This window comes from Hypanus sabinus, chromosome 1 (genome assembly GCF_030144855.1).
Source record: "Hypanus sabinus isolate sHypSab1 chromosome 1, sHypSab1.hap1, whole genome shotgun sequence".
In the NCBI taxonomy this organism is placed as follows: domain Eukaryota; kingdom Metazoa; phylum Chordata; class Chondrichthyes; order Myliobatiformes; family Dasyatidae; genus Hypanus; species Hypanus sabinus.
Window position 1 is genome coordinate 206,779,816 of NC_082706.1, and position 17,067 is coordinate 206,796,882.

A 17,067-nucleotide genomic window follows, 5' to 3' on the forward strand; every position below is an offset into this window, starting at 1 on the left:
ATGATAATTCTTGGCAAATTTTTGTGCAGAAGTAGTTTGATATTGCCACCCTCTAGGCAGTGGCTTTACAAGGCAGGTGACCCCAGCCATTATCAGTACTCTACAGAGGTTGCCTGGTGTCAGTGGTCACATAACCAGGACTTGTGATATACACCAGATGCTCATTCGACCGTCCATCACCTGCTCCCATAGCTTCATGTGCCCCTGATCGGAGGTGGGGGGGGGGAATGCTACGCAGGTGCTACATCTTGCCCAAGCATGAATTGCCTGCTAGTGCAGGGAAGGAGTGCCTTACACCTCTTCTGGTAGAGACGTATCTTCACCCACATTAGAACTATTTGTTTTGAAAATGTATCACAAAAGATAATTGAGGGTGCAAACAGCTTCAAGTTCCTGGGCGTCAGCATATCAGAGGATTTGTCCTGGTCTCCACATATTAATGCAATTGTGAGGAAAGCAGGTCAGGTCCTATATTGTACTATATTCATACAAGATTCTGCAGATGCTGGAAACCCAGAGTAACACAGACAGAATGTTAGAGGAACTTCAGCAGGTCAGATAACATCTATGGGGTGGAATAAAGAGTTGACTTTTGGGGCTAAGACCCTTTCCAGTCTTAAAAAATCTTGGCCTTAAATGTTGATTCTTTTTTCCTATCCATAGATGCAAACTATCCTACTGAGTTCCTCCAACTTATGTTTTGGTACCCACAAAACAACAAATTTCATGATGTATGTCAGTGTCAATAAACCTAATTCTGATGGGGAATTAAATGATGCTGCCACATAAAATCATTTTGTTCTGTTGGAGACCTTTAGTTCATGTTAAACCCACATTATTGGGTAAGGTTCTGATTTTTGCATAAGAGTTGGTCTTCACCATTTCCCCTGCTGCACAAGCATTCTTTCAGTGTTATATCTGTAAGATAATGGAAGTTGTTGTCATGTGCTCCACAGTCATTACGCTATGACACCAGTTACTTTGTTGAATACTTTGCCTTGGATCTTCTGATGGAGAATGGAGAGTGTCGAGGAGTTATTGCACTGTGTATGGAAGATGGATCTATTCACCGATTTAGAGCCAATAATACTGTGCTTGCTACTGGGTAAGAGCTCGGTTTTATTTCCCTGTATTTGTTAAATTCTTTGTGCAATTTACAGTACTGTGCAAAAGTCTTAGGCAAATATATATAGCCAGGGTGCCTAGGACCTTTGCACAGTACTGTATTTGTCAACTTGGAGTAGAAAGTGAGCTTGTAAATCTGGTGTGAACAAAGGATGTTGGAAATGATGAGGGTGGAGTGCTGCAGGAAGGGTGTGCGACAGGTGGCAGAGAAGGAGTGCCAGGGACAAGGTATGAAATTAGAAATCGACAGCGCATTACAGGCCTTTGGGCCCAAAATGTTGTACCGACCATGTAATCAACTCTAGACACTGCCTAGAATTACCCTACCACATAGCCCATGTACCTATCCATGTAGAGTGTCTTAAAAGTCCCTATTGTATCTGCCTCAACGACCGTGGCCAGCTGTGTATTCCATGCACCTACCACTCTCTGTGTGGAAAAATTTACCCCTGACATCCCCTCTGTACCTACTTCCAAGCACCTTAAAATTGTGCCTCCTTGTGTTAGCCATTGCTCTGCAAAGTTTCTGCATCAATATCACCAGGTCCAACAGAAATTACACACTTCTCTTGAAAATGGTCACAATTATGTTGTCCCAGCTCTCCTGATGTGCTCCTTTCCTCTTAGTTTTATTGATTTATGTCATAATATATTTGTATCTTATTTCATAAGATATTTTCTGCCATATCTTTAGACTTGAGTAACAGTTTTGGCTGTTTTGGATAAAGATCGCAATTCACTAGCAATGCACTGCCCCACATAAATTTGTTTCCTGATATTCCACTGCAAATTTTCACTTAGCATGAGCAGTTTTGGGTCACTGATATAAGAAAGGGTGTGCTGGCATTGGAGAGGGTCTTGAGGTTCTTGATAATGATTCTGGAAATAAAAGGGTTAACTTACAGGGAGTGTTTGGCTCTGAGCCTCTATTCACTGGAGGTTAGAAGAATGAGGGGGGAGATCTCACTGAAACCTATTGAATATTGAAAGGCCTAGAGAGAAGACATGCAGAGGATGTTTCCTATAGTAGGGGACCAGAGGGCACATAATACAAAGATGTCCCTTGAGAGCAGAGATGAGTAGAACTTTCTTTAGCCAGAGGGTAGCACTCTGTGGAATTCTTTGCCACAGAGGGCTGTGGAGGCCAAGTCTTTGGATATACTTAAGCGAATTAAAGGTTCTTGATCAGTCAGGGCATCATAGGTTACGGAGAGAAGGCAGGAGAATAGTGTTGAAAGGATAATAAATCAGTTATGATGGAGTAGTGGAGCACGCTTGATGGGCCGAATGGCCTAAATGTGCCCCGATGTTTTATGGTATTATGGTTTTTAATCATCTTTCAAAATGAATGCTGAATGAATGTAGTCAATTCACTGTGAGGTGGGGTGAGGGGAGATGGTCATGTTTGAGAAAATCTTGGAAGTACCTCTTTAAAATAGTTTGTAACTGCCTAGTTGCTGTTAAGCTTTCCTCTATTCTTGGTTCTAGTAACGTTCTTCCTTACATTTTATGCTCTATATTGATTTGATAGCACTGAGCAATCCACTCGCTGTTGTTACTGGCTAAACTCCAAATCTGTTGTGCACCTTAATGGTCAAAAAAACATTTCAAGCCAAGCAAGTTGGCAATGGGAGAAGAAAGCAATGCCCTGATATTCCATAGAAGATGTTCATGTATTTAGTTTATAAAGACTTATAAACTAATAAGTCAAAAATCTGCTTTTCATTTGAATAATGTTAGAAAAGGTATTTGTAGATAACATGGCTGAGTTCTTTTTATGTAGATGTTAGGCAGTGAAGAAAATATTTTTACCTTGCAGTGGGTATGGAAGGACTTACTTCAGCTGCACTTCAGCACATACAAGCACTGGTGATGGATGTGCCATGGTCACACGGGCTGGATTATCAAACCAGGACTTAGAGTTTGTCCAGTTTCATCCCACAGGTATGTGGATTACTCCCGCATGTGTCCCACCTTACAAACTACTGACTTCTTAATGTCCCATTCCTGTGAACAAATGTTTGGAAGACTTGGTGTGTTGATAGTAATGGGAACAGGAGTGATGGGGCTGAGGATGAAATGGTAGCTTACAAACAGAGGCAGAGTGTAGTGAGACTGCTAGCAAGGAGAGGCTGATGATAGGGCAAGGTTCCTGTCAATGGGATGAGTTGCAATGTAAAAAGGCTCAAAGGGGTTGATGAATACAGGACTGAAAGTGTTATATTTAATGTACGAAGTATATGGATAAGGCAGGTGAACATGTAGCACATTAACAGATTGGTTTATGATATTGTGGACATCACTGAATCATGGGTGAAAGAAGATTATAGCTGGGAGCTTAACATCCAAGGGGACACTTTGTACCAGAAGGACAAGAAGGTAGGCTGAGGGGGTGGGTTGGCTCTGTTGGTAGAAAATGAAATTAAATCAATAGAAAGAGGTGACATAGAATCCTGGGTAGAGCTAAGAGACTGCAAGCGTTTTAAAAAAAAACTTGATGGATGTTAGATACAAACCTCCAAACAGTGATAAAGATGTTGTCTACAGATTTCAAGGGAAGATAGAAATGCATGCCAAAAGGGCAATGTTACATAGTCATTGGGGGGGGGGGGGAGTTCAATATACAGATAGATCAGGAAATTCAGGGGAAATCTCTAGAATGCCTACAAGATGGCTTTTTAGTGCAGCTCATAGCTTAGCCTACTTGGGATCAGCTATCCTAGATTCGATGTTGTGCAATGAACCAGAATTGATTAGAAAGTTTAAGGTAAAGGAACTTGTCGGGGCCAGTGATAATATGATAGAATTCACCCTGAAATTTGAGGAGAAGTACCAATATTACAATGGAGTAAAGAGAATCACAGGGGCAAGAGAGAGGAGCTGGTCAAAATTGATTGGAAAAGAACACTGGCAGGGATGACAGCAGAGCAGCAATGGCCGGAATTTCTGGAAGCAATTCAGAAGGTGTACGGTATATACAGTGGCATGCAAACGTTTGGGCACCCCTGGACAAAATTTCTGTTACTGTGAATAGTTAAGTGAGTAGAAGATGAACCGATCTCCAAAAGTCATAAAGTTAAAGATGAAACATTCTTTTCAACATTTTAAGCAAGATTATTTTTGTTTTGTACAATTTTAGAGTGAAAAAAAGGAAAGGAGCACCATGCAAAGGTTTGGGCACCCCAAGAGATTTGAGCTCTCAGATATCTTTTACTAAGGTATCAGACCTTAATTAGCTTGTTAGGGCTATGACTTGTTCACAGTCATCGTTAGGAAAGGCCAATTTCAAAGCTTTATAAATACCCTGACTCCTCAAACCTTGTCCCAACAATCAGCAGCCATGGGTTCCTCTAAGCAGCTGCCTAGCACTCTGAAAATTAAAATAATTGATGCCCACAAAGCAAGAGAAGGCTAAAAGAAGATAGCAAAGCGTTTTCAGGTAGCCATTTCCTCAGTTAGTAATGTAATTAAGAAATGGCAGTTAACAGGAACGATGGAGGTCAAGTTGAGGTCTGGAAGACCAAGAAAACTTTCCGAGAGAACTGCTTGCAGGATTGCTAGAAAGGCAAATCAAAACCCCTGTTTGACTGCAAAAGACCTTCATGAAAATTTAGCAGACACTGGACTAGTGGTGCATTGTTCTACTGTGCAGCAACACCTGCACAATTCATGGAAGAGTTGTCAGAAGAAAACCTTTCCTGTGTCTTCACCAGAGAATTCAGCGCCAAAAGTTTGCAAAGGAACATCTAAACAAGCCTGATGCGTTTTGGAAACAAGTCCTGTGGACTGATGAAGTTAAAATAGAATTTTTTGGCTGCAATGAGCAAAGGTATGTTTGGAGAAAAAAGGGTGCAGAATTTCATGAAAGGAACACCTCTCCAACTGTTAAGCATGGAGGTGGATCGATCATGTTTTGGACTTGTGTTGCAGCCAGTGGCACAGGGAACATTTCACTGGTAGAGGGAAGAATGAATTCAATTAAGTACCAGCAAATTCTGGAAGCAAACAGCACACCATCTGTAAAAAAAGAAGCTGAAGAAGAAAAGAGGATGGTTTCTACAACAGGATAATGATCCTAAACACACCTCAAAATCCACAATGGACTACCTCGAGGCACAAGCTGAAGGTTTTGCCATGGCCCTCACAGTCCCCTGAACTAAACATCATCGAGAATCTGTGGATAAACCTCAAAAGAGCACTGCATGTAAGACAGCCCAAGAATCTCAAAGAACTAGAAGCCTTTTGCAAGGAAGAATGGGCGAAAATCCCCCAAACAAGAATTGAAAGACTCTTAGCTGGCTACAGAAAGTGTTTACAAGCTGTGATACTTGCCAAAGGAGGTATTACTAAGTACTGACCATGCAGGATGCTTAAACTTTTGCTTTGGGCCCTTTTCCTTTTTTGTTATTTTGAAACTAAAAGATGGAAATAAAAAAAGTAATCTTGCTTAAAATATTAAAGAAATGTGTCATCTTTAACTTTATGCGTTTTGGAAATCAGTTCATCTTTTACTCACTTAGCTATTCACAGTAACAGAAATTTTGACCAGGGATGTCCAAACTTTTGCATACCACTGTACATCCCAAAGAGGAAGAAGTATTCTAAAGGCAAGATGTGACAGCTGTAGCGAACAAGAGAGGTCAAAACCAACATTAAACCCAAAGAGAGGGCATATAATAGAACAAAAAGTAGTGGGAAGTTAGAAGATTGGGAAGCTTTTAAAAACCAACAGAAGGCAACTAAAGTAGTCATCAAGAAGGAAAAGATGGAATACAAAGGTAAGCTAGCCGATAATATTAAAGAGGATGCCAAAAGTATTTTGCATCAGCCCACTTTGGAAGACACTAATAATGTCAGGGTGCAGAAATGTTTTAAGTTGCTATTACTAGGGAGAAGGTTCTTGGGAAACTGAAAGGTCTAAAGGCAGATACTTCATCTTGACCAGATGGTGTACACCCCAGGGTTTTGAAAAAGGTGGCTGAAGAGATTGTGGAGGCATCAATAAAGATCTTTCAAGAATCGGTTGATTCTAGAATGGAAGATTGCAAAGTCACTCGACTTTTCCAAAAAGGAGAGAGGCAGAAGAAAGGAAATTATAGGCCAGTTAGTCTGACCTGTGTGGTTGGGAAGATGTTGGAATCGCTTGTTAAGGATGTGTTTTCGGGAACTTGGAGGCACATGATAAAGTAAGCTGTAGTCAGCATGGTTTCCTGAAGGGAAAATCTTTCTTGCCAAATCTGTTGGAATTCTTTGAAGAAATTACAAACACAATAGACAAAGGAGAAGTGGATGTTATACTTGGATTTTCAGAAGGCCTTTGACAAGATGCCAGACACTGCTTAACAAGAGCCCTTGGTATTACAGGTAAGATAAATATATAGCATTGGCTGACTGGCAGATGACAAAGCCTGTGAATAAAGGGAGCCTTTTCTTATTGGCTGCTGGTGACTAGTGGTGTTTCACACATGTCTGTGTTGGGACAGCTTTTTACGTTAAACTTGGATCACAGTATTGATCTCTTTGGGGCCAGGTTTGCGGATGATACGAAGAAAGGTGGAGGGGCAGGTAGTGTTGAGGAAGCAGAGAGGTTACAGAAGGACTTGGACAGATTAGAAGAATAGGCAGAGAAGTGGCAGATGGAATATAGAGTCAGGACGTGTATGATCATGCGCTTTGGTAGAAAAAATAAAAGCACAAACGATTTTCAAAATAGAGAGAAAGTTCAAAAATCTGAGTTGCAAAGGGACTTGGGAGTCCTTGTGTAAGATTCCCTAAAGGATAATTTGCAGGTTGAGTTTGAGTCGGTGGTGAGGAAGGCAAATGTGATGTTAGCATTCATTTTGAGAAGACTAGAATATAGAAGCAAGGATGTAATGGTGAGGCTTTTTAGGACACTGCTGAGGCCTCACTTGGAGTATTGTGAGCAGTTTTGGGCCTCTTATCTAAGAAATTATTCTGGGATTGAAAGGTTTATCATATGAGGAGTGTTTGATAGCTTTGGGCTTGTACTCACTGGAATTCAGAAGAATGGAAGGGAATCTCACTGAGACCTATCAAATGTTGTAGTGCCTCAATGGAGTGGATTTCAAGAGGGTACTTTCTCTGTGGGGGTTCTGAGACTAGAGGACAAGCTCAGGATAGAGGGGTGTCCATTTAGAATGGAGCTGAGGTTTTTTTTTAGGCAGAGAATGGTGAATCTGTGGAATTCATTGCCAATGCGGCTGTGGAGGCCGTCATTGAGCGTATTTAAGGCAGAGGTTGATAGATTCTTGATTAGTTAAGGTATGAAGGATACGGAGAGAAGGCAGGAGATTGGGGCTGCGAGGGAAAATGGATCAGCCGTGATGAAATGTCAGAACAGACTTGATGGACCAAATGGCCTAATTCTATATCTGATGGTCATGTGATCTTATGGATTTGCTAGCTGTAGAGCAACAGGCATCTCACAGTGGGTGGGGATGCTGTCTCTCTTTCCTGAGCCATAATGTTCAGGCTGAGCTCAGCCGAGCAGAGCTGGGAGTGCTGTACTGGCTCCTTAACAAGATAGTGAGGATGCTTACCAGCTGCTCTTCCCATTTATGCCTAATCACCTTTTTATATGATCCTCTTCCTCAGTCAGATTTTATTCATTTCTGCCTTATGAGCAGTTTGGCTAACAGATGGTTCTCAGGAACAGAACCTGTTCCTGACAACTTGTCTGCATTGTAGAATATATCATTGCAACTTTTGATGATAAGGTTTTTTGTCTTAGCTGTCCACAAGACCATAAAACAAGATCAGAATTAGGCCATCTGGCCCATCGAATCTGCTCATCCATTCTATCATAGCTGATTTATTATCCTTCTCAATACCATCTCCTGCCTTCACCCTGTGCCCTTTGATACTCTGACACTAATCAAGATCCTATTGACCTCTGCTTTTTATGCACCCAATGAGTCAGCTCCTCTGACATTTGTTGCAATGAATTCCATAGATTCACATCCTCCTAGCTTAAGAAATTCCTCATCTCTTTTGTAAAGGGATGTCCCATTCTGAGGCTGTCTCCCCTAGGCCTAGTCTCCCCCACTATGAGATACATTCTCTCTACATCTACTCCACCTAGACCTTTCAATATTCGATTGGACATAATCAGACAATAATTCAACATATTTTAATAGCTAATGCAAGGAATTAATCAGTCAGAAAGGACATAATTAAAATTGTTTTCCCAATCCAATGCAGAACACTATTAATAGGACAAATGCTTTATTATACCAAAAAAGCTACCTTCTGTTTCAGGAGCAACACATACAAAATGCTGGAGGAACTCAGCAGGTCAGGCAGCATCTATGGAAAAGAGTGTAGCCAGAGTTTTGGGCCGAAACCTTAACTGTACTCTTTTCCTAGATGCTGCCTGGCCTGCTGAGTTCCTCCAGCATTTTGTGTGTGTTGCTCTGATTTCTAGCATCTGCAGATTTTCTCTTGTTTCTATTTTTATCTCAACTTAAGAGACTGTTTACAGGAAAAAAGAGATCTTTCCTTCACTAATACTTACTGAATGTCTTAAAGGTGGATCTTTTAATAGCAACAACAGCTTGTATTTACAATTCACCTTTGATCCACTAAAATATCTGAAGAACCTTCCAGAAACAAATAAGTAAAGGATGTAGTTGGATAAGCAAATAAAATCTTGGTCAAAGAATTAGATTTTTAAGGATTTATGACTTCAGGAAGGCAAGAGGTCCCAAGCAAATCCCACTATTCATAAATGGTGAGGTAGTGGAAAGGGTCTCCAGTTTCAAGTTTTTGGGGATGAGCATATCCGAGGAGCTGTCTTGGTCTGAAGACACCAGCGACTGTACTACCTGAGATGCTTGAGGAAACCTAATCTGCCCCAAGAATTGCTGGTCAGTTTTTATCGATGTGTGATAGAGAGCATACTGACAGTATGGTACTCTAGCTAAGCAAGACAGATCACAAAGCACTCCAATGGGTGATTGGAATGGTTCAGTACATCACTGGGAATCAACTACTGGACCTGGAGCCAAGTTCCAGCTCTCGGTACCTACGGCATGCTCGTAACATTATTAAAGACCCATCTCATCCCAGATGCTGCCTGTTCAGTCTCCTGCCATCTGAAACATCTTGGCCAAGACAGTAAGACTGAAAAGCAGCTTCTTCCCAAGGGCTGCTGTGCAGCTGAGTAACGCTACACCCCGGCTTGCCAATGGCCTTTGAGCGTTATGGACTACCAAAGTCACTTGTTACATGTACATATAGGAATTTTCATTTAATTAAGCCGCTCTGCATACATTGTAAATATCTTTTTCACACAGGCTGGAATAGCACCACAATCTCGTTTTCTTGACATTAGAGAGGAAATAACTTCATTTGGTAAACAGAATGTAATCAAACCTACTCAGCATTGTTTTAATGTAAAGTAAGTTCTGTTCAATAAATTCACTTGAATTCTTTGAGGATGTGACAAGGATAGTTGACAGTTGAGATTGGATGGGAACAGGATATGCACACTGGAGGAGGGTCAAAGAACAAGAGAGTCCTGAGGGTGCCGGAAAGTGGCAACACATATCAGCAAGGTGGTGAAGGAGGAGTGCAATACGTTTACCTTCATTGACAAAGGCATCAAGCACAGGAGCTGATACCTGTTTCAGCTGTACAAGATGGTGGTGAGACCACACTTGAATCATTGTGCGTATTTCTGATTACCAGGCTTTCGAAAAGATGTGATTAAACTCGTGAGGAGGAGTGTAGATGGGACTGGAGGGCTTGAGTTATGAGGAGAGACTTGATAGATTGGGGCTGTTTTCCCTGGGTTGTCAGAGACTGAGGGTCACCTTTCTAAAATAACAAAGATAGCATATGCTCGCAGTTATTTCTCCAGGGATGGGGGACTAAAAATAAACTATAGCTTCAAGTTGAGAGGAGAAATGTTTAAGAGAACCGAAGGACACGTTTCTCACAAAGGGAAATCTGTGGAATTTGTTGCCATGAACAGCTGTGGAGGCCAAGTCATTGGGTGCATTTAAGGCAGAGATAATATAGGTTCTTGATTAGCCAGGGCATCAAAGGGTATGGGGAGAAATCAGGGAAGTGGGGATGACTGGATGAAGTGGATCAGCCCATGATTGAATAACGGAGCAGACTCAATGGGCTGAATGGCCGACTTCTGCTCCTAAATCTTATGGGAATGATGGGTATATGAAATGAGTTGGTAGAGAAGGTGGTACAAACAGGTACAATTACAACGTTTAAAAGTCACTTGAACAGATGGGAAAGATTTAGAGGGATATCTAAAGGGTTTTAAAGGGATACTTGAAGGTTTAGAAGCAGATGTTTAAATTTTCAACTTGTACTATGCAATGTCAGATTTAAATATTCCTGCAAGCGATTTTTCTTTTCCTCCTGCATGGTCACCTATCAAACCTCCTCCCACCCTAATCCAGGAATCTATGGTGCTGGCTGTCTGATTACTGAAGGATGTCGTGGCGAAGGTGGAATTCTCATTAATGGTGAGGGGGAGAGATTTATGGAACGTTATGCTCCCGTTGCAAAGGATCTGGCTTCAAGGGATGTTGTTTCACGATCCATGACAATTGAAATTCGTGAAGGACGGTAAGATTTTCATACTTAGCCTTATGAATTCTTTGCGCAGTTGAAAATTGTACTTTATCTTTCGGCCACCTACCTTGTCTCTGCTCTTCCATCAACATCTGGCTCTCAGTTTGCAAAAATAGCCAAGCAATAACTCTCGAATTCCTTTAAGGGAAATAGCTGACTTGACACACAGATTTGTTTGAATTCTGGGACATCTCTTCTATGTAACACACGCAAAATGCTGGAGGAACTCAGCAGGTCAGGTGGCTTCTGTGGAAATGAACAATAGGTTGACGTTTCGGCCAAGACCAGGATGAGAAGAAATAGGGAAGATGCCAGAAGAAAAAGGTGGGGGGGGGGGAGAGAGGAGGGTAGCTAGAAGGTGATAAGTGAACCCAGCTGGGTAGAAAAAGTTGAGGGCTGGAGAGAAAGGGATCTCCCGTATGTAGTGCATTTAATCTAACCCTACTTCCCTCGTTTTCAGAAAGGCAGGGCTGGGGTGAATTGTTTTAAACTGCTGGTTTTTGATCATCCACAAGAGGGCAGAGATTAGCTGGAATTCTGTGCCGCAAGCTATAGAAATGGTTATAGAGTTTGATTAATTTAATGCTTAGAATAAGAGCAGTATTCCTAAGCTCAAACAGAAGTGTTGCTATTGAATCGGCTATATATGAACTGGGATGGGTTACAGTTCATGGAGCTTTGGGTCCCATGCCAAGTTCGGGAGCAGCCATCAATCATCGGGCTCCTGAACAGTTGTGGATAACTTCACTCACGAAAACACTGAACTGATTCCCCAAACTACGGACTCATGTTTGCAGACTTTACAATTCATATTCTCAATATTTATTTATTGATGATTATTATTTCATTTTATTCTTTTTTGTATTTGCACAATTTGTCTTGTGCATTAGTGCACTTTAATTGTTTGCCAGTCTTTGTGTGCATTCTTTCATTGATTCTATTGTGTTTCTTTGTTTTACTGTGAAAGCCTGCAAGAAAGTTCTATATATGTTCTATATATGGTGACATGTAGGTACTTTAATAATAAATTTACTGTGAAGTTTAAGTAGCACATTTGTTGAACTGATCGCTCAGATCATGGCTTTAATACAGTGACAGATTTATTCCTCACAGTTGTACTGAACAATGAGATGAGCTATTGATATAGAATCATAGAAACGTGGCACAAGAACAGGACTTAATTGCTCAATTCGTACACATTGACTGTGATACCCATCTACATTAGTCAGATGTGCCCATACAAGATCCAGATCCTGTACAAGTACTTGTCCTACTGGGTACATTCCATACACCCCACCTTCTGTTTCGAAGTTCAAGTTTAATTGTCATTCAACTGTACATAAATACTCAAGAATACAACCAAACGAAACAGCGTTACTCTGGAGCCAAGGTGCAAACCCAGTTCCAACAGTCACACACAGTACAGCGAACACGTAGCACATATAAGATAGCACAGACTCACTCGTGCACTCTTAAGTTCTGTAGAGATGTGCAGTCAAACACAGTACAGATTGTCTTCTGACGAGTGAACACTGGGGGGCAGCACGGACTCCGGCTTGGACATTGCACCACGTCACACTGCTCCCGGTGGAGCACATCGGCCGTGGCACCTCTCCTGGGCAGCACTACGGCTTGAGGCCTAGTCCTCACTGTGACTGAGGCAATGCAGCTCCCCCACCATCTGTCCCTGCTGTCCACCAATAAATTAGTTAATTGGACTTGCAGGATCCCACATTAACAACGTCCAACAGAGTCTTGTGATCTCAAGAAAAGTGACTAGAATGATCACTCGCTGTTGAACTACACACCTCCCTCACACCAATGCCTCTGACGCAGGCAGCACCATGATCCGCACCAAGTCCAGCTCCTTCAGTTTTTCCACAATGAGCAACTCACTGATGGGGTAGACTTTGAATACTTAAAGTTCTTAATGTCTAGCAAGATCTTGCAATGATCAAAAATACATTTAAAAGGCTCAATAACAACTTCGGTTCCCTTAGAAACTGCTACAGTCGAGCACACCACCATCTTACTGGAAGTTCATGACTAACCTTTGCTTGGGTTTCTTTTAAACCTTTCTCCTCTCGCCTATTGTTTAGTTTTACTCTCCCCATCCTTATTAAACATTTTAATTGGGTGACGTGGTAATGTAGTGGTTAGCACAGCGTTTTACAGGTTCAATTCCTGCTGCTTCCTGTAAGGATTCTGTACGTTCTTCCCATGACTGCGTATGTTTCCTCAGGGTGCTCCGGCTTCCTCTCTCTGTCCAAAAGCTTACCGGTTAGTAGGTTAATTTGACCCCATGTTTAGGCTAGGATTAAATTGGGAAATTGCTGAGCAGCATGGCTCATAGGGCCTGTTCCCTACTGTATCTCAATAGTATCTACCTGTATAGCCTCCTCTGGCAACTCTTCTCAGATCTGCACCACCCTCCACATTGTGGGGGGTGGGAACCTTTCAGATCCCCTTTAAATTTCTCCCCTCACCCTAAACTGCTGTTCTTTGGTCCTAGATTCCCCTGCCCTTAAAAAAGATTCAGACTATCCCATCTATGCACCTCATAAATTCGTAAATCTCTGTAAGATCATCTGCAACCACACACATTCAAGAGAGGGTAAACCAGCTTATCCACTTTATTGGTAAGCCCTCCTGCAGGAAACAGACTGGTGAATCTCTCATTTTCTGACATGTCCTTCCTGCCCATCCTGGTGAATCTCTCTCTCTCTGACATGTCCTTCCTGCCCATCCTGGTGAATCTCTCTCTGACATGTCCTTCCTGCCCATCCTGGTGAATCTCTCTCTCTCTGACATGTCCTTCCTGCCCATCCTGGTGAATCTGTCTCTCTCTGACATGTCCTTCCTGCCCATCCTGGTGAATCTCTCTCTCTCTGACATGTCCTTCCTGCCCATCCTGGTGAATCTCTCTCTCTCTGACATGTCCTTCCTGCCCATCCTGGTGAATCTCTCTCTGACATGTCCTTCCTGCCCATCCTGGTGAATCTGTCTCTCTCTGACATGTCCTTCCTGCCCATCCTGGTGAATCTCTCTCTCTCTGACATGTCCTTCCTGCCCATCCTGGTGAATCTCTCTCTCTCTGACATGTCCTTCCTGCCCATCCTGGTGAATCTCTCTCTCTCTGACATGTCCTTCCTGCCCATCCTGGTGAATCTGTCTCTCTCTGACATGTCCTTCCTGCCCATCCTGGTGAATCTCTCTCTCTCTGACATGTCCTTCCTGCCCATCCTGGTGAATCTCTCTCTCTCTGACATGTCCTTCCTGCCCATCCTGGTGAATCTCTCTCTCTCTGACATGTCCTTCCTGCCCATCCTGGTGAATCTCTCTCTCTCTGACATGTCCTTCCTGCCCATCCTGGTGAATCTCTCTCTCTCTGACATGTCCTTCCTGCCCATCCTGGTGAATCTCTCTCTCTCTGACATGTCCTTCCTGCCCATCCTGGTGAATCTCTCTCTCTCTGACATGTCCTTCCTGCCCATCCTGGTGAATCTCTCTCTCTCTGACATGTCCTTCCTGAATAGTGTGCAGTGATACAAATGAGGTCTAACCCATATTTTGGTCAACTTCAATATGACATCCCATCTCTTATGCTAAAGAACATGGCTTATTTATATGAAACTGTCTGATGCAATGTTGATTACTATAATATTTTGATACTAATAGTTTTAAATTTTTTGACTGATATATTTTTGACTATCTTAAGAATTGAAATTAATTTATCTGATGTGTTGTCCTTGATTATTGACTTTTGCTTTTAATTCTCTTAATAGAGGATGTGGCCCTGAAAAAGACCATGTTTATCTACAGCTGCACCATCTGCCCCCAGAGCAGCTGGCAATGCGACTGCCTGGCATTTCAGAAACTGCCATGATTTTTGCTGGTGTGGATGTAACCAAAGAGCCAATTCCAGTTTTGCCTACAGTGCATTACAATATGGGGGGTGTCCCCACCAACTACAGAGGACAGGTAATAGACTCAAGTGATTCTGTAGATGCTAGAAATCCAGAGAAATGCAAAGTGCTGGGGTAGAGCTCAGCAGGTCAGGCAGCATCAATGGAGAGGAATATATGGTCGACATTTCTAGGACCGAGACCTATCAGGACTTGCTGAAAGGTCTCGGCCTGTAGCATTTACTTTGTTACCTCACCACCTGGTAATTCTGCCAGCAACAGAATTGGCTGTGCTTACCCACACATTTGTGACTGAAGGGTGAACCGTCAGAAATATACAAAGCTGAGAGGCATGGATGTTTTCTTCCATGTTGGGAATGTCAGATACCAAAGGGAAGGTGGGGAGGGGAGGAGAGGGGGAAAGTTTAAAGAAGATTTGCAAAGCATAGCTTTCTGCAGCTTATTTCAGTCCTATGCAGTGCCTCCTCTCCACACCAGACAGTGATGCAGCCAGTTAGAATACCAGACCTGCTGAAGGGTTTCTGCCCGGGAACATTAACTCTATATTCCTTTCCACAAGTGCTCACTGACCTGCTGAATTCTTCCAGAATTTTGTGTGAGTTCCACTATAAAGTCGTGAAACAAAGAAGGGACCACTTTTGTTCCCTGACAACGTCATATTAGTATGTGGTCTACTATGAATAATGTGAATCTCAACCTTCTTAAGCCAGTAGAAACAAAATTATATTCTGCTTTCTTTAGGAACTTGATACATTTACAGCATTGACACTGTTTGTGTTATGAGGAAATAACAAAACCATAAGACATACCAGCAGAATTAGGCCATTCAGTCCATTGAGTCTGCTACACCATTCCATCATGGCTGATTTATCATCCCTCTAAACCCCATTCTACCTTTATCTGTAACCTTTGATCTCCCGACTAATCTACCAACATCCACTTTAAATATACCTGATGACTTGTCTGTGGCAATGAAATCCACAGATTTATGAGCCTTTGGCTAAAGAAATTACTGCTCAACTCTGTTCTAAATGGACACCCATCTATTCTGAGGCTATGCCCTCTGGTCCTAAACTCCCCCACTATAGGGAACATCTTATCCACATCCATTCTATCTATGCCTGTCAATATTCAAAAGGTTTCAATGAGAACCCCATCCCCATTTTTGTAAACTCCAGTGAGCACAGGCCCAGAGCCTCATACACAAACCCTTTCATTCCCAGAATCATTCTCATGACCCTCCTCTGGGCCCTCTCCAATGCCAGCACATCGATTCTTAGATAAGCGGCCCAAAACTGTTGGCAGTACTCCAAATTTGGTATAACCAATGCCTTATAAAGCTTCAGCATTACATCCTTGCTTTTATATTCAAATCCTCTCAAATTGAATGGCAACATTGCATTTGCTTCTCTCACCACTGACTCAACCTGCAAGCTAACCCTGCAGCAACGTGTCATATAATGAAGCTTGCTCGGTAATGGTAGGGGTCCATGGCATAAAAAAGGTTGGGAACCCCTGCTCTAAAGTGTTCATGAGGTGTACAGTTTTTTAAAACAGTTTATCTGAATGGAAGTGTGTTGGGCTCATGCTATAAGAATAGTTTCACTACATTTGAGTGTATAATTTGCTTCTTGCAGGTGATTAAGCATGTAAATGGTAAAGATGTTGTCGTCCCTGGTCTCTACGCTTGTGGTGAAGCTGCTAGTGCTTCTGTACACGGAGCTAATCGGCTTGGAGCAAACTCCTTACTCGACTTGGTGGTGTTTGGTCGTGCCTGTGCCCTCACCATTGCAGAAACGTCCAAGCCTGGTAAGCTTTCTGACTCATTCTGAAATGAAGCAAACCATTTCCAGAGCACGTCACAGAGTGTTCTAACCAATCAAGGTTAAAATAGGTTCTTGATCATTGGTTTTTTCTTCCTACAAAATGTCAGTGTTTGGAGGGCAAGTATTTATTCCTTGCCAAATAATGTTGGAGGATGAGAGGTAACTTGATAGAGGTGCATGAAACACACACAGATGCTGGAGGCCACGCATTTTAATTCCACTTCCCATTCCCATTCTGATACTTCAATCCATGACCTCCTCTACTGTCATGATGAGACCACACTCAGGTTGGAGGAACACCACCTTGTATTCTGTTTAGGTAGCCTCGAACCTGGTGGCATGATCATCAATTTCTCAGACTTTCAGTAATGCCACCGCCCCACCCCCACTCTCTCCTTCACCAGCCCCATCCCCTTTTCTTTCTTTCACCTTATCTCCTTGCCTGCCCATTAGCTCCCTCGGGTGCTCCTCCCCCCTTTTCTTTTCCACAGCCTTCTATCCCCACCTATCAGACTCCCCCCTTCTCCAGTCCTATTGTATCTCTTTCACCAATCAACTTCCCAGCTATTTAC

The 17,067-nt window shown here is 42.4% G+C and overlaps 1 protein-coding gene across 2 annotated transcripts in view; it reads left to right on the forward strand.

Annotated features, from left to right (window-relative positions):
- sdha (succinate dehydrogenase complex, subunit A, flavoprotein (Fp)) overlaps positions 1-17,067 on the forward strand; it is a 51,671-nt gene that overhangs the window by 17,120 nt on the left and 17,484 nt on the right. For both annotated transcript variants that reach the window (XM_059984692.1, XM_059984682.1), the window contains exons 6-10: positions 957-1,105; positions 2,945-3,069; positions 10,569-10,737; positions 14,529-14,724; positions 16,307-16,478. In XM_059984692.1, the coding sequence (XP_059840675.1) occupies positions 957-1,105; positions 2,945-3,069; positions 10,569-10,737; positions 14,529-14,724; positions 16,307-16,478 (811 nt within the window). The remainder of the gene's footprint in view (positions 1-956; positions 1,106-2,944; positions 3,070-10,568; positions 10,738-14,528; positions 14,725-16,306; positions 16,479-17,067) is intronic.